Consider the following 18248-nt stretch of genomic DNA (forward strand, 5'->3'; position numbering starts at 1 on the left):
TGTTGTTGTTTTTTTTTTTTTTTAGTATCAGGTGTATTGATTTCTTTCCAATCACGGAAGCAGACAAGTTTGCCTTGTAGGAATGTCACACTCATGTTAAAACCAACTTTCTAAAAACAATTTACTCCTGTAAGGAGGGACTGGGATTCAAAGTCTCCAGTTTAAAGCTGAAAGAGGCAGTTTCTTTAGACTTGAAACAGCTGCAGTGATGACACCATTTTCAGTGCTCACCCTAATTCCCCCCCCACCTTGGCAAACCACTGTGCTGAGAGATCACAGTTTATCACAGAGGGATAACTGACACCTCAGTGACTGAATAGAAGACACTAACAAAAGTAACCGCCCTCTTCCACTCGAAAGGATGTGAGCTGCTACATGCCACCTCTCTGCTCTGCTTCCAAGAGTAATGCAACGGCTTAGGTCAAATTTGCAGCCTGATGCATGAGTAAGGGAGCATGTGGATGTGTAAACTCATCAGAGACTCATTCTTTGACTGGAAATTTACTTCTCTGATCAGTGTTAATGACCTCAGATGAGAGCCAGTGTCAGCAAATAGATCTGTTACGCATCAGCCTGTGCGTAATCCCATCACCGTGAGACAGCACAGGAGTATCATGAGAGTTCTGGGTGAAAGCTAATTTACGGTGCTTGCATCAGAAATATGTGTCTTTATGTCAGCTTTGGAGACTGCAAACTCAAGGAAGGGGAGCATGTAGCCAGCTCACAGACTTGGCTTTTTAGAAAGTGTGAATGTTTCCTGAAGTTGTATTTTGCTTGGCATCTGAAAGAGCTGCAGTAAGGTCAGCTCAGCCCGTCCCCTCCAAGAGCACTCTGCAGACCACAAGACTCCTACTTGGTCCCTGCTTCATCTCTTCATATAAAACACTCCTTCCCTGGGAAACATCCTGGCAACTGCTGAATTCTGAGCATCTCCAATACTCTCATAAAGACCATGAGAATACAAAGTTTAGGTCTCAGCTCTCTGGACCATGTTCACACCTCAGACACAGTTTGGTCTCAATACTAGGGTCTCTTAAACTTTTTCCCCCAACTCCAAAGAATGGCATGGCCAAAGTCCAGGTCTACTGCATGCTTACTGCACAGACAGCCCACAGAAAGACTTTGTATCTTTTTATAAATATCATTTGGCAAATGAATACAGCGTTAAATGTTAAAAACTTGCGGCATTTGTTTTCATATAATGCTCTGCAATGAAAATAATGATACTAAAACTAAGCTACCAACTCTGAAACATTCCTAATTCAGCCACTTGCAGTACTTACTACTCTAAGCAGGTTTTGTTTCTCATTTGGCTGCAGCGAACAGAGGTTAACTGGCGAGGCAGCAGTCACATCTGCCATGTCAATGTTTCGATTTCTACATGAATTACTGAGCTGCATCTTTCAATTTTACTCTGAGACCTTAAAGGTACAATAAGAGCTGGGAGTTAAATTGCTTTTAAAAATCTTAGGCTATCATACTGGTCAAAAGACAAGCAAGAGGGAAAAATATGCCTTTAAAGACGATTATGTAATTTGTATTTACTGAAGATGAGCCATTCCCTCTGTAAGCATTATGGCTGTTGGAATATGTAGGTCACTGAGATAGAAGGTTAGAAAGAAACCCGCAGCTTGAAGTGAGCAGGCAGCTCTAAATACAGGCCCACCAGATATTTTAACATGAGTCTTTGAGATAGCTACACAAGAGTCAAAGAATTAATTTGGGATTAACCAGTTGAACCATAAGAAGGAAAAACAGGAAGTATGAATTCAAGAAACATGCAGACAGTTTTCTTAGTTCGACTGCTTAAAAAAAAGGAAAGGCTAAGAAGGGCTCTTTACAAGTGAAAAGCTCTGGACTGTATTAGGTGAAGGAAAAAAAGTCAAACAACATACATTAACATTCCATCGATTTTTAACACGAAACTTCATACACTAATATTCTTTTGCTAAGGACTCCTACAGATCTGCGTATTAGCTCAATGTCTAGGTCATACAAAGCAAATGATGATGGGAGAAAGCAAGGAGACACTTACCTGTGGGGATGAACGTAGGCTGTTGCAACTGCATGTTGGCTAGAGCCTGTTGGTAGTGGAAAACGCTTGGGTTAAAGACTGTGGTGGCACCATTGTTTTTTTCAAGTGCTGGCCTCTTTGGTAAAGGTTGAAGTGCACCAGGCGGCAGGGCCTGTGGATAAGGGAGTCATTAAAGACAAGTGGAATAAAAAAGGGACCCAAAGTAGGTAAAGCATGCAAGAAGTAGTAGGGGGGTCTTGCCTGCGAATCACCTGAAACTGTATCAATGTAACAGACAGGAAACAGAAGAGCAGCTAAATCATAGTGATAGTTGTAGGTTAAATCACAGCTTCTCTAGGTTAGCAGTTAGTAAACACACCAGGAGAAAGGGGCAGAGTGCAGAAAGAGGAAATGTTATGGAAGATGTTCAGTAGGACTGACTTGGGCACACAGGAGGAAAAGCAAGAGGAGGAGGAAGGGGAGAGCTGATCAGGACAGGATACTAGAAAGCAGGCAACGGGTATTTAAGCAAAAGACATATCAGCTAAGAGAAGCACAGGTGACTATTTAAAGATGGGAAGATTAGTATAAGCTGCAATTGCCATGGAAAAATAAAGGATGCTTGCCTCTGCCTATTTCAACACCTGACTACGTGTATCTATGTGTACATTTGTGGCTGTGCACACTGGTATGCAGATGACCCGCGTGTTCAGGTGGTAAAGTGGTACCTGTCGCCAATGGCACATATAATGTTACATTCATAGTAAAATGCACTTTCCCTCATTTTTAGAAAGGCTGAGCAACAACATGGTGAAAACTAGGACTGATTCTCCACTGCTTGCAACAGTTGCACAGCTCACAAACAGCAGATTTGGGCTTGCTCCCAATTTCTAGTAGTGCAGTGCTAGAAGGCCTCCAACAGTTAAATAACACTTGCTCATTATTAACAGTGGAAAAAGCCATTGACAAATCTGCTGTTCCAACGAGATTTGGGTGGGTCTCGCTATCAGGCAAATCCTCTCTTTTTGTTCTATCACACCACAGTGCTTCTTCCAGCCCGTCAAACCTGTTTCATGACAGGACTTGGTAAAAAGCATTAACCGGACTCAGAAACTTTTCTCAGTAAGGTACTCATCATTCACAAAGCATGTCTCAACAGCAAAGTAGTATGTCAGGTTCTTAAGAAACAGGAATGTGTCTAATGATTTACAGCACTTCACTGTACCCAAGCAGAAACCACATTTTTTTCCACATTGTGATAGAAAAGGGTCCTATTTAATTATGCCCTGCAGTCCTTTTGCACGTAACACTCCCATTGACGTCAATGAGATTTACGCACGTGGAAGTCATGCAGAATCAGGTCATTTCTGCCTGGTTGTGTTCTATATCATGTAGCAAAGCAATGGCTGAAAAATAGGGTTAGTACTTTTGTTTGTTTGAAGAAATGACAGTGAAGGATGTGTAATGGAGGAGGCTTAGCTAATGAAGGGTTAAGGCTACAAACACACAGTACTTGTAGGAAAGGATACAAGAAAAGAGATTTTGAAGTGTCATGAAAATCAACACACAACAGAATACAACCTAAAGCTTGCAACAGTTCGTCACCATTTAGAAACGGGTTTCACTTCAAATTTAATTTGCTATAGGAGACTGCTCATCTGAGAAATGTTAAGCAAGATACTTCCAGGCAAAACATTACTCCAACCTATTGCTATTCACATAGTGGCTTTTGGATGGCTTTAATATAAAAAAAAACCAAAACATGAAAATTAGAAGAAGAAATTGCATTTGCAAAACTGCCCTCAGACATGCACACATCCTCTGCTAATGCTAGCACACAGCCAGTGCCAGCATTAGGACTTAATGGTATCTTTCCGGATTTCTTCTGGCTTGTACTAAGAGGCAGCAGTCAAGCATGAGCCAACACACTCAGACACCAAAATCTCTTGCTTAAGATCTCCATTTTAGGATGAGGTCTTTCAGCTGAATATCTAACCGCTTCCATTTTCAGGGGAGCCTCCACTGGTACCTATGCTAAATCTGTATCTACATCTTGTCTATTTAATGATGGTTCCACAAATGTTCCTCCAGCGCAGAACAGTTTTGCAGCTTGTAGGGACTGGAGTAGCTCTGCTCGCATCAGAGGTGTTTTACAGATCCACAGTAACTAAGTTGCTGCTTAAATTCACACTCCTTACTGTGCCTGATTGCAAAACATGCTTTTTCAGACGCTTCCAAAATCTGCCTCAGAAAAAAATAAAAATTGCTAATTATAGCAAAGCAACTGTGCCAAGCACGTAATGGACTTTTGACTCCTTGCTTCTTGGCCAAAGGCTGTCACTTCCCCAAAAAGTCCATTATCCCATAATGGCAGTGCCAAAAGCAGAACAGATGAAGGCTCTGAGACTTCACTGTGATGTCTTGGCTTTCTACACGAGGGACAATTCCTGAGCCCACTGTTGTAGTCAGAGGGAGTGTACAAACACCAACAGGCCCAGGGATGTCAAAGCACAATGGTCCAACCCCAAATCTCTAACATCACACTTTCTCCTAACTTCAGAGCCCCTCAGGGGCATGGGAGAGCAAGGAGCTATGGCAATCCCATTTCTGTTGTCTGAACAGCACCTCTGGGAAATGCAAACACAGCAGCTGGGTTGGAGAAGCCCCAATATATGCAACATTTCCACAGCCTTCTAAAGAAGCAAAGCACACTGCAGTGCCTGCTGTGCAGCCTGGAGGCCAGCTCTGTGGAACAGGAGGCAGAGCTCGGTCCGGTTCTGTTCTGCCACAGCCTTCTGGTCACCTGTTCCCATTCTTGGTGCTGAGGCAGCATCCATACTGCAGCACGCCCTGCAGACAAACTCCAGCTGCCAAACTATCACATCCTAGAAATCTAACCTACCTAATCCTTGGCTTGGCCAGCACTGCGACTGCTGAGGGTGGGCGAGTGACAGCTCTGCATCTTGCCCTGCAGTTTGGCACATTCCCCTGGGTTGCTACAAAGCCAGAGTGCTCGGGGTTAGGAATCACTCTTGGCTTCCAAGCGAAATGTGGCAATCCCTAGGGATGAAGCACAGCACAAAGCAATGCCAGTTGGATGCAAAGAGGAATTCTAACCAAATCTAGGCACTGCAGCAAACAATTGTGTTGCATGTGAAATAGGTCCGAATTTCTTGAGTGGTCTCAGGGCCATTACACAGAAATCATAACAGCTTGTGGGGATACATTTCTGCCTGATACTATGCCCTGCTTCCAAAGGAATTCCCCAGGTGTGTCCTGTAGCACCTACAAAAGGCAACAGGAGGCTCCTCACCACTTTTTGATCTTGCTGAATTCTGTAGCAGTGCCTCCCTCCTGCAGGACAGGAGCTCTAACTGTATGTACTTCTGCACTTCTTATGTACTGTGCAGAACAGAAGTTCATAACTTCATCTCATCCTGCTGCTTGTCTTTTCCCTCTGGACAAACTTCAGTCATGACAGAAGTAGCAGTAACCTTTGAGAGCGGACAGTAACCTTGTCTGACTCTTGTCTGTGCGCACTGGGGTATGCAACCCTTGCAAAATGATCATACCATGTGCTCTGGTGAAAGGGTTAATTTCTTCTGCTTAGTATCCATGTGATAGCCCACACTGATCCCAGTGAACAATTCCCACTACAAAAATGCCAGGCAGCCCCTCATTTTTGGGCTGGGAAAGCAACATTCCTGCTGGAATTGGAGCATCTGAACATTAAGATTTCAGTCACTTCTCTGCATGACAAAGAAATAAATCCTTTGCCAAAAACGCAATGCATGCCTAAGTCAAGATTTCCCACGTGCAGGTTAACAACTCCTTTTTCTTATTTTTTTTGCAAGGCAGGAACTGGATTAAATCTTTGCAACAAACAATTTAATTGCGCCTCCAAGTTCCCTTCTGATCGGTATCTCCTGGGAGCAGATCACACTTTCACTCCTCTGCACTTAGCCAGGAGGGGCTGAGTCTGTATCTGACTTGCTGCTTCAGCCCAAGTCACAACACACAGAACGCTCTGAAAGAGGGCAGAGGTTGCACCCATTCCCTGGCAAGCAGCAGAGTCAATGCGAGCAGTTTCCTCTGAAGATTATGTACATTCTTATCGGCACCATAAATTGTTCTCCAGCGCAGCCTCCACAAAAGGTTCAGAGAAGGTGACATATTCCAACAATGTGGCTGAAAGCATTCAGATGTTCCAGGGCAGGAAGACTATTAAAAGTCACTTATCTGACCAGGCTTTGTTCACTGAGAAGGTCAGAAGGGCAGGAGAGCTACAGAGTTTTCCCAAGCTCGGCCAGACGGAGTCCCCTGGGAGGGGTGGCTCTCCAGAGGGCAGCCAGGCACTGCGTGGGTCACTGCCCGTGGGCTCTGGGGCCGTGCTGTGCCAGCAGCGAGCACGGGAGGCTGCTGTGTCAGGCACTGCTGTGTCAGTCGTTTGGTGTTGGGCAGGGTGTAATTCCAGCCCGCTAGCGGATGCTGGTCCCTAACAAGATTTCCTCACGCTGCTGTCTAAAGCTCCAATAGGGAAGGCCTGCGGACTACTTAAAAAAAAAAAAAAAAGGCAAAAAAAAACCAACCCAGCAACACACAACACCCGTCTTGCAGAGTTGCCACAGGGGCTTTGCCTCGGGCCAAACTCAGCGCGACCTGTTTTCATTTGAATTTGCCCCAAACAGAGCTTAAAGAAACATCCTCGTTCTGGGAAAAGCAGCCTCTCTGCCCTGAACATACATTCACTGGCACTGGAGGGAGCATTCATCCCACTGACACTTCTGCTTCCCAGCAATGGGAATGGGGAGCAACAACCCTCTGAGTTCACTGTTCCCTTTCTCCCTACAACTGGTGGACATGAGATATTTTCAGGATGTACTCAGTCCCTTGCACTGAGGTGAATGGGAGGGAACTGTCTCAGCAGGCTTCTGCCTTACTGTGTCATAAAGAGGCAAACTGCTGGTGCGGCTGGAAAACCAGCTGAAAGCCCCGAGCTGCCACCAGAAAAGCCCCCAGGAATACTGAGTGCCTCCAAAACAAAGCTTCAAGAGGAAAAAGCTCAGGGGGTTAACGGGTGGTGTGGGGGTGCAGGATGGCATGTCTGAAGGGACACCAACATTTCTGGAGGATGGGCAGTCTCCCAGGCACTAACACGACAGACAGGCAAGGAAGGCTTTCATGCAGATGGTTACGTGCAAAGCGAGAAGGTGAAAGGTCCAAGTACCAGGTCAAAGGTTGCCTCGAGCGGTCGCTTCAGTGATCTGACAGCTGGCTGAGTCTTAATTAGCAGGCAGCGAGCACATGATGGCAATGGGCCAGGGAAGGGGGGGTCAAGCACAGTAACAAAAACAGCGAGCAGAGGTGTGTCAAGAGAGAAGCGTTTTGGGGAGGCGAAGAGAAAAAAAAAATAAAAATGAATGCATTATACAATATATTAAAAAGACGAGGCATGCACAACATGGGGTGCCTAGGTAACTACCTGGCCTAGCGGCTAGTCAGCTCTTTAGCCTCAGTACACTTTAAAACTAAAGAAGTATCATCATGGGTGCGTGCACTAGAGTACCATCACTGCAGCTCAGGGATTAGCTGCAGGCAGATGGGCACTGGGCGCCAGCCCCAACCCCGCAGCTCCGCACGGAGGTCAGCGGGAGGGCTGGTGGCAAGAAGAGGTATAGCACGCTCACACACTGCATAGGAGTGATCCCAAAGCTGGGACTGAGCCTGACCCAATTCATTCGGCTGTGCTGCACAGACTGCAGCCAAGCAGCAGGGAGTAAAGCTCGTGTGTGTCAGGTCACTGCAGCACTGTGTCCCTCAGAAACATCTGCTGAATTTAGATTTGAAGTCATTCTAAATCTATTTTAGAAGGGCTTATTACATCCATTTGCCTGGCATGGTTTTGTTTGTTTGTTTGTTCTTGTTTTTTATCCAAGGAGAACAGGCACCAGTTTTCCCTTGAATAAGGTCTTATTCCTCAACAGGTACAGTGAATGCATCAAACCTTGAAAAGTCAATGAATAATGTAAGCTGCTTTGGTGGCAAGGGTGATGCAACAAGCCATCAATAAATATTTTAGAGGTTCTAGTTAACAGCATACAAATAAGGTTAATTACGTTTTTAAGAGAAGCCAGCAGCATGAATAAAACATGCATTGGCTTTGGTTAAGTAGCAGTGTCCTGGATAATTAGTGAAAAAGTAAAGTGTCAACTGTAAAAAACACAAGAGTTTCATCTCAGAAGGTTCTTTTTTCAACAGACCTTGGCTGTTGTTTCAACATAATAGAAACAGTAAGAAATACAGCAAATAAACCACGCAGGACAGATAAATACTGCAGGATAAATTGGTTCTTCAAATTACGTTCCAAGTAATATTGATGTTACCAGGAAGGCAGTTGTTTAATTTCTGTAATCCTTCCCTTTCTTGTATTACGTTTTGCCATGAATGAAACCCAACCTCATTTACTGTCTTATCCGGAAAACTTTTAGTAGCCTTACTTCTAAATCATAAAGGGGGCAAGAACCTTTTTAAGATCAGTTATTCAAGTAATCACAGAATGGAAGAGGTTGGGAGGCCCAACCGCCAGCTCAAAGCAGGGTCAGCTAGAGTACCTGGCTCAGGACTGCATCCAGACGGGCTGTGAGTATCTCCAAGGACACAGCGACCTATTCTGGTGTTTGAAAACCCTCACAGTTAAAGTTTTTTTCCCGTACTTCAATTTGTGCTCATTGCCTCTTGTCCTTTCACTGAGCACTGTCTGCCTCTGTCTTCTTTACTTCCCCATCAGGAATTTATACATCTTACGTATGGGTAAAATCCCCATGGGTCTCCTCTTCCTCAAGCTGAACAGCCCTAGCTCTCTCAGCCTCAATTTCGCTGTGTGTCAGATGCTCCAAGCTCTTCATCATCTAAACAGCCCTTTGCAGGACTCACTCCAGTACATCCAGATCTGTCTGGCACCGGGGAGCCCGGCACTGACACAGCACTCCTGTTGTGGCCTCGGCAGAACTCAGAAGAGGAGGATCCACCTCCCCTGATTTGCTGACACTGCTCTTCCTAATGCAGCCCAGGATGCTGTTGGCCATCTTTGCCACGAGGGTACAAGAAACATTCATCATGGCAATATTGTCCCCACGCTGGACGATTTCGACACTATAATTAGATTTTCCTAACGCAACGTCAGATGCAAATTTCCAACTAGAATATATAGATGCCACTGAACTGCAGTCCATAGAACAACAAACATTTACTCCGTCTAGGAATCCGATCCATCCTGCTAAGTTTTCCTTGAGTTGTTTTCATAATTGTAGGTATAAGAAGTCACATTTCAAATAAAAATGCAGGTGGGACCATCCCTACCAGGTCCTGAGTATCAAAGAGCTCAGAAGTCATCCTTGTCATTTCCCTAAGCCTTGGCAAAGGCAACAGGCATGAGCCTCCTCTGTTTGCTACACTGGAACAACGGATGTCTTGTTTGCTTTGAAGTAAGTGGAAATTTTGCTACTGACTTCAAGGAGCCAGGTTTTCCCTGTAAAGGATATATTATGAGACGAGCATTCTTTCCTTTCATCGTGTGCTGAGGAAGCTAAACTGACACCTGCGACTTAGCTAGGAAGGTGTTTGTTTCATGTGCTGCTGAGCTTGCTTTCATGATGCACGTCACCTCGTGATGTCGTGTCAGAAAGTAACAAGGTTTGCCACTGCGTCCCTAACTGGTGAGCTGCACTGCATCACTCAGTGCTTCATGCTACAGCACGTGCATACAAAGGATGGAGAGGTGGGATTCACACTGCACATGCTCTCAGCTCTCTGTTCAGCCATTTACAAAATAATCTACTTTTCCACAAATGACGCATATGACACAAATGAAATCTCTTAGCAATTGAAATACAGCCTGTTAAGAGCTTTACTTACCATTGCAGCTGCAGCTGTCTGGTTCACCTGATGTTGAGCTGCCTTGATTTTGGCTTGCAGGTGTGCAGGGGGATGAAAGTACTTGCATTTCTCCCTAGAGCATCGGCCTTTGATGTAATCCATGCAAACTGTAACAGTATTTTCATTTGTGTCTATCATCGCAATATCTATGGGGTGAGCATAGCGGCAATCGTTCTCACCACGTGTGCAATTTCCACGCTGAAACTCTCGACAAACCTTAAAAGAAAGTCACATTGTTGAGAAAGACATCGTGCTACTCTTCAGTCAGTATTTTCAACACAGCACAGGAGTTTGGGTGGCTACATTGAACAACGTGCATATTCTAAATCCGTGCTTGTCTTGGGCACCACTTATGCAGTCACAGGGGCAACTGGTGCTACTCACGACTGGCTCAGGATATGGGGGAAACCCAGTGTTACCAAGGCCAATCACCAAATGCAACTAAAGCACAGAATTTGTGTGAAATGGAAAGTGACCTAAATCCTAAATCTGGTAAGTCAACAGTATTTTGCCAAGATGTATAGATCTCAGTATCCGGCCCCTGTCTCTAACGCTCATATTTTAATAACTTTGCCATTCGTGTCTCAGGTGAATTATGCATTTTTTATGGAGCACACTCTTGGGTAGGACTTTTAATTCTCAATGTTGCAAGCTGCAGTATTTGCAGCAGGTACCTATTCTTAAATATGAGGAGCCTCTTTCACGTAAATAGTCTCACTGCCCTCCATAATAAAACTCTGACCTTGGGGTTACATGACAGTGCATTTGATCACACTGCAATGCATTCCAAGGTGCTGCCCAAACTGCTGGCTTTCAAAAGATCTTGCAGCTCCTCATACGTTACAAGCACTGAAGCATCAAAGGCAGAGAAAAAAGTTTCACAAAATGGAGCTTCAAGGCTTCCTTGTCTGAAGGCATGAAGGAACTAAGAAAAATCATTATGCCCACAGCCAGTGGTTTAAATCACACAGCAGTACACTATCAGACTGTGTGCAGGGAAAGGTAAGACGTCACGTGAGAATGGAAGCAATCAGCACAGCAATATGAAGCACGTAACACAAAACAATATGTTTTCAAATTATACCCTTTTCCACTGTCTTCCAGTGTTATAATTTACAGCTGCAGGAGTCTCTGAATTCAGGTCCTCGGCCTGTATTTCCTGCAGAGCCTCTACTAAGGGTCTGAAAGACATTCCCAACTCCTCCAACGCTAGGTCCCAGCACGCCCAGCCAAGTGCCACGGCAATCCTGGTGGGGAAATGTCTTTCCAATGCCCCACACTCAGCAGCGCCAACAGAGTAAGGCTTGCTGCTTTCTGTAAGAACTTAGTAAGCTTATCGCAAGACAAGAGAAGCGTCTGTTCCTTCCACCCTCCTGTTCTCATTCCAAAACATCTCCCACTCGACTCAGTGAAAGGGCAGACTATCTACTTGCTTTTATTTACTTTTTATTTCCAGCGATTTGAAAGGATTTGGGATCAGTCCCCACATCAGTCTGCTCCAGCAGAGAGCAGCAGCCCTGCGACAGGAGAACTGCAAGTACAACTTTGCACTGCGCTGCAGCAGGTCATTGTAGCAGAGTGCAACAGCAACCCTGTTCATTCCCTTTAGCAGTATGAAAACAGACATCCAAATACCTCCAGTTTATCCGTACGCATCAGTTTCTGCCCAGCAGAGCCTCCTGGTACCGTAACAGTTGGATTTCCAGAAACCAGGACAGGAGTATTTGGTAAAAGCTCTGCAGGAACCAAGCCCATCCCAGGAGAAACGTGACTCAGGTAGGGACTAAAAGCCATTGTGGGGCTTGTTGCAAGCGATGGAGTCACAGGAAATGTTGTCTGTGCATAGAAAAAGGAGAAACAAAACATTAGTTAGAGAGCTCTGTCTTGGATTACCCAGTCGAAGCCTCACAGCACTTCAATCCTTTTAAGCAAATCGATAAGCAACATTAAAACGCTGTGCTCTTCAATCTATTCATTTATTGCCATTTACTTGTGATCCATTCGTCTCTCCTGACTCACAAATTCGTGACTCACCCTGAACACAAGGCATCTTTATTTGTCAGATCAAAGTATATTGATGGTCTTCATAGTTTAATGACACAATTAAGGATTTCACGCCAGCGATTAAGGCAGGTCCAAATTAAACAGACTTCTCGCTCCCGAAGAAATGTCTCAGCTTTTGTATGTCTACAATGCAATGCTGTACAGAGACTTCAAAGTAAATGGAAGCTTCGGGATCTAGAAGCACGTTAACACAGTTAGCTTCATGGTTGGAATTACTATCAACTTGCACTGAGCTTCATGTTACCATGGACAGTCTGGCTCAGGTAGACAAATTAGATGATTTAGAGTCATGACAGACATCTCTGCTCTGGTACCCTTCAAGGTCTAGCACTCTGCACACTGAGGAATTTGTTTCAGACTGCCAACGTCCTCCAGGCAAAAGCCATTTTGCAGAAACACCCTGAGCCTGTGCTCCATGAGAATGGCAACAAGAGAACACCAAAATCACTACTGTCACAATATGCTAAACCTCACAGATTTGCAAGAGCAGACAGCTCTCTGGCTTGGAAGAGACATGGACAGAGCGTGCCAGATGAGACGGGCCGCTCAGGTGGGCCAGCACCATCCTCAGGACCCCATCCATGCTGCAAGGAGTGATGCTCCCAGGAGGAGGCAGAACAGCGGACCACAAAGACCTGGACTGCTTTTGAAACCTGAATTGCCTTAGGCAGGCCCTGCAGGAAAAGCAGCAAAGAACACAGGTGGCCCAACCAGCTTCCCCTGCCTGAACTTCTTCAGCAGCTCCAGTCTATTAGAATTTCCATTTTCCCGGATAGGAAAACTCCTAAACTGAACTCCTAAGTAGGGGGACTGGACTCGATGATCTCTAAGAGGTCCCGTCCAACACCAACAATTCTGTGACTCTGCGATAGAATTTTAAGCCTGTGAACAGCCCCTAATCAGGGATTCTGTGCAAATTTAAAGCACCAGATCTGAGGTGTGCTCGGGAAGGAAACCAAGTCCACGTGATGTAAAACACCCTCCTTCCCTCCCAGATGGCGAGAGCCTGCAAGGAAGCAGTTCTACTCCTGTAACAGTGGCTTGACAAGCCCTCAGGGAAAGCCGCCTGTGACTTGCAGCCATTTTTATTTTTTCCTTCTGTCACCTGCTCCGCTGGAAACTCTGGGTTACAGTTAAAGCTTGCTCACATTTGCTGGCATACATGAGACTGCCCCCAGCAGCTAGAGCCTCTGCTCAGCAAGAAACACAAGCGTGCTTACAGAGCGCCCTTAGGCCGTTCTTTGGCCACTCACATCACCTCTTCCTTGCTTGTATTTTTGTACTTCTAATCTCATGGGTTTCTATAAGAAGCTGCGCGTGAAGAGTTTGTTTCTTGACAGAGTGCTCACCCCAGTACTTTGATATACTAGGAAACACCTTGCCAGTTGTGATCTGAAGTAAAGCAGCCCACAGTAATATCAGCTAAGCTGTCCTAACCTATCTTCAGCTTAATGATGCCCTCTTCTTAGGGTCAGAGGGATAGCAACAGCACCTGAGCTGATGGGAAAGGGGACGACAGGTCACTTCCAGCACACACTTTCTCCTCCACAATGACAAGACACAGCCTGCTGAATCAGTGGACTTTGGTGCATTAAGTGTAGCAAACCAAATAATTCCCTAAGAGGGATTTCCAATTTTCCTTCTTTTGAGCCTGATCCAAACCCCGCTTCAGCTGATAGGAGATTTTGACTATTAAACCCTGAGATCCTTCAGTCCATAGCCTTTTATTAAATCATTTTGCTCTTCTTTTCAATACTCAGTGCCTCACGGACGCGTTACACCTTCAGCTGCCAGAAAAGCTCTCTAAGGATCTTCAAACACTGTGAGTCCCTGAACACTTTCGGTGAGAAGGCAGCATCCATTCGACGATTTTCTTTTGTATAAGCACTAGTAATTACAGTGACATCTGCTGAACTTCTGTCATCGTTCAAACTGTTAATTCTATTTTAAGGAGCTTCTTCAGCCTGGACAGTCTTCGCAGGGTTGTGCCGGGGCCTGACACATGTTGTCAGCGCTTGTTTTATGTGCCCACAACAGCTCCAACTTTGCAGTATGTGTGGTATGCACGAATATGTGGGTAAATCCATCCAATGTTTTTGCAGCACCTAGTACGGCAGGAATCCCAGTTATCCCAGCAGAACAGCATGGATGGAGGGAGAGGCACTCCTCCCAGTGCTCCAGTGGAAGATGCTGGAGAATTTGTGGAGAAAGGCTGGGGGCTTGCAACACCCCACACTGGGTGAATTCACCAGAAACCTGTAGGAGTGTATTTGAAATGCTCCCAAAGAGATTATATCCCAGCATACAGCTGGGAAACAGGTCCCGCACTCTGAAACACAGTTCCCACCTCCAAGGCCATACTACCACGAGTGTCTCCTTTCCTCACTGGGAGCAAGCAGCACAAGCTAATGGATGGGAATCTGATCTAAAGCAAATGAAGGAAAGATGTCCCCGAAGAGCAATCAAAGAGCGCAATCTCTTCCTGATTCTGGGACCTGCAGAGGGACGTATGAAGGAGCAGGATGGGTTTTGCTTTCCAGCTGCCACTGGTTGCTCACCACTCTCCATGCTCTGCCTGGCATCTGCTGCAGCATTCCCAAGGTTTCATAACCATCTATTCCGCCTGCCTGAACAGCAGCACTTGATGCTGCTGACTGACAGCTACAGTTCTGCTCCACTCCCTGCCCAGGGGCAGCAGGTAGGAACACGGGAGCCATGCAGGCACCGCTGCTGGGAGACTTGCACGCTCCACCCCAGCCCTCCTTGGGCCATGGCTGCCAGCAGCTCTTCCTAGAAACCTTGGACTTAAAGAAGAGCCTGAATCCAGCCCAAGGCTCCTGCTTCCAGGAAACTCATGAGAGCAAAGGCAAAGCTGAGCTGGAGGACGGCTGTATGAAAACCCAGATGAACAACCAGAGAACAAGCAGACCTCACTCAGTGCATTAAACCTCAAAGCACTGTTTTCAAGTCTGAAGCATACCAAACACACTGAAAACTACTCCTTTGCAAGCTGGCATCGGGGAGCTCTGTATTTACTGTGGCTGATGAGGGGAAAAGATGGGCTGTGCTCACTGCCAGCCCTGACTGCCTGTCTTGGTTTGGAAAATCCAGTCTGGCTCATGCATCAGTACCAGTAATAAAGACAGTGCCAGCCAAATCTTCCCTCCCTTTACATCTGTGCAGGTCCCCTGTGCCAGGCCTGTCCCGAGGGAATACAAGCAAGTTTCTTCCTTGCAGCCAGAACAGAACTCTAATTTCTACTCCAAACAGCACTCTTCTCCTCCGTGTGCCTCCCATCCACCCCTCGTGACTGTATCTGGCCAGGACATTTGTTGGAGAGATCAATATTTTGACTGCACACTATAAAAAAAAAGTCGTCTTATCAGCGGACAGACAAACACGCTGTGAGCTCCAGACAGAGGGCGGCTGGTAAGGTCAAGTTTTGATGCAAAACCCAACAATGCAATGCCAAATCACTGAAGTCATTACCGCTAATGAAGCATCGTGGCCAAGCTCTTGAGCAGCAGGCTGAAAGCGCTGCCTCTGTGGGAAAGGCAAGAACGCGTGGCTTGCCTTAAGGATTATCAGAAGCTGCAAACAACTGCCACTCTCATTTTATACTCTGTTTAAACTGAGCAGATCACCTGGAGCAGTAAAGAGACTGGGACAGATCGCCACCAACGTGTGCAATGGAAGAGGCTGGTGCACTGGGACAGTCCCAGACTCCTCGAGCTGCCAGGCACCACCAGCACAGCCACCAGCCTGCCTGCTGCCAGAGCACTGCGAGCTCTGAACCACATTGCTACAATGCAGGCAGCAGCCAGCTCGGACAGTATTAGGAAGGTTCGAAGAGACCTGCGTAATAGGCTGCTTTTAATGGCTGGGAGCACAGATGATCACCTTCAAAGCAGCCAGGCATGCAAACTGCAGGTCTCCAGGCTGGCTGCAGCAGAATTAGAGATCAATTCTACCAGGTCAATCTCTGGAAACCAAGCTGATTCTCCCTGGAATCCTCATGTATCTCAGACTTAGGAACTGGCTATCTGCACAAGGACCGGTATGCTCTGGGGCAAAACAACCTAATGGAAAACATCACCACTTTCACTCGCTGCACACCTTCCAGATCTTGTATATTCAGCAAACGCAGGGACAGGTTTCCTCAGAGACTGTTTTTTAATAATCTTAACATATGCAAACACTACCAGTAACTTCTGAGCAGAGGGAAACAGCTCACAGCATAGAGGCAGAGGGGCTCAAACCAGCAACAGCTCACAAGACTGGTTTACTGATTATTAAAACGTTGCAAGAAAGCCAAAATGGCTGTTGTAAGACCATATCTCAAGGAGGAATGCCTGCCAAGGACTTAGGCAGCTCTGTCTGCAGCAGGCATCGATCAGATGTGAGCATTTCCCAGACCCAGAGCACAGAGAGGCTGGGTGAAGGTGAGAGCACAGAGAAGGGACCGTCCAAGGCAGAGCCGTTTGTCACCACTGTGACACGTTACCTGGAACAGCTGATTTTGTTAACAAACCAGAAGTTGCATTCAATTTGCCTAACAGAAATCATGTTGAAGCTGCAGCAGAAACACAGAGTGGGTGTGCAGAGGAAGGCAGGGGAGGGGCTGTGTTTTGTCGAGCACAGCCCAAGTGCTGCCTCAGGCAGGAAGTGTTGATGTCGAGTTACCTCAGACCCTAAAAAGAGAAAGCCTGAACATGAGAGACACGGTATGGATACAGAGGTGTTGCTGGCCTGGAGGACAGGAACTGCTACGAAGCTACACATGGCAACACACAAAAAACAGTAGTAGCTTTTATTACAGACTAGTGATAGAAATACAGAAGATAAAGATCTTGTACTGAGAAGGCTGAAGACTGATCAATATCAGTTATGAGTGGTACTGTTCAGAAAAAGCAAAAGCTTGTGTACCCATGCGATGCAACTGCACGAGACTTGCTTCTAGATGATCCCCTTAGCATGAAGGCTGAGCATGCTGCAGTGAACCCCGCTGGCCAAAGCCCAGCTACCTGTTAGCACCACTGCTGGTCTCCCCAGTCAGGCCACAAAGACACATTCCTGGCTCGAAAAGCATCTCTCTTTTGGGCTGCTGTTGCATAGAAGTCTGGCGTGAACACCCCACAGCAGTGACTGCTGAGGGATGCTAGCTCCCAGGTGGGCAAAGGTGCTTGTGTTTACCCATTCCTAATGTGCCTTTGACTACAGATCCAGAGGACCCGATTTTTGCTGCATGGAAGAAGCCTGCACCCAAAATACCAGTTCCAGTCTACTCCACTTATTCCAAGCACGTAACTGTGCTTTTTCTCCTTCCTCAGCACTGTGGGGCAGCAGCAGGGACCTGCAGCACCACAAGGGAAATGTAGCCTGGGTTAAGTGCTGGCCTGGGTTCTGTTTGGGAGCACAGGTGACTGAGCAAAGTCTACAAAGTGCATGACAGGGTTAAAAAAAAAGACAAAGGGCTTGAAAGCAGAGAGAACACCTAGAAACAACTTCCCAGGGCAGCAGCAGAGGCAGCTGCAAGGTGGTGGAGCACTGCAGTACTTCACCCAGCCACCTGCTCAGACAGTGCCAGCAGGGCAGCGCCTTGCAACCACAGCCAGGCACCACTGAGTCCGCTCAGCAGTCAGGGCCTTAGCAGCTCCGTGGCCAGCTCCAAAAGCCAGCCTTCTATTGATGCAAAGGGGTGAAGCACAATGGAGAGGGAGGGCATCAGGCCCAGGGTGCGTCGCTTTTTGGGAGGCCTTGCTCTGGTGCACACACGACTCAAAGTAACTGTGTCTGGGAAACAAAACTCAGCATTGACTCAAGTGGCTTTCCATACTGATACCAGAGCCCAGCTCTACCCACCTTCAAGCTGATTTCTACTTGGTCTTCAACAGAGACAGAGGAAAACCAGCCTGGAGAGCTTCTGGCACAGCTCAGCCCAAGCCAGCAGCTGAAGTGAATCTGGCATTTGAAAGCTGACGTTTTACTACAGAGCTTTCCTCCTCAGTACCTACACGATCTCCTCAAGCTTCCCTTAAGACAAATACAGAGCAAACACTGCTCTGAGTCCTCGCCTGACTTGTTTTCAAGTACTGGGTGATGCATTCTGTTTAGAACTGCATCGTGGGCATCAAACATTCGCGTGACTCTCAGCTTTGCATGGATGGTTAACAGGGCAAAGCTGAGACTTCAGAGAAACAGCCTCATGCCAGCATCCATTAATTCACACCTGTTA

At 46.4% G+C, this 18248-nt stretch overlaps 1 protein-coding gene across 6 annotated transcripts in view; it reads right to left on the reverse strand.

Moving 5' to 3' along the window:
• Window positions 1-18248, reverse strand: part of MBNL3 (muscleblind like splicing regulator 3) — an 89706-nt gene that overhangs the window by 14529 nt on the left and 56929 nt on the right. For all 6 annotated transcript variants that reach the window (XR_002441551.1, XM_021406179.1, XM_021406181.1 and 3 more), the window contains 3 exons: window positions 11585-11785; window positions 9929-10165; window positions 2036-2186 (listed from right to left, as the gene is read on the reverse strand). Coding sequence is in view for 5 of the 6 variants with exons in the window: in XM_021406179.1 (XP_021261854.1) it covers window positions 2036-2186; window positions 9929-10165; window positions 11585-11785 (589 nt within the window). In the remaining variant the exon portion in view is untranslated. The remainder of the gene's footprint in view (window positions 1-2035; window positions 2187-9928; window positions 10166-11584; window positions 11786-18248) is intronic.

Source organism: Numida meleagris, chromosome 8, assembly GCF_002078875.1.
Source record: "Numida meleagris isolate 19003 breed g44 Domestic line chromosome 8, NumMel1.0, whole genome shotgun sequence".
NCBI lineage: Eukaryota > Metazoa > Chordata > Aves > Galliformes > Numididae > Numida > Numida meleagris.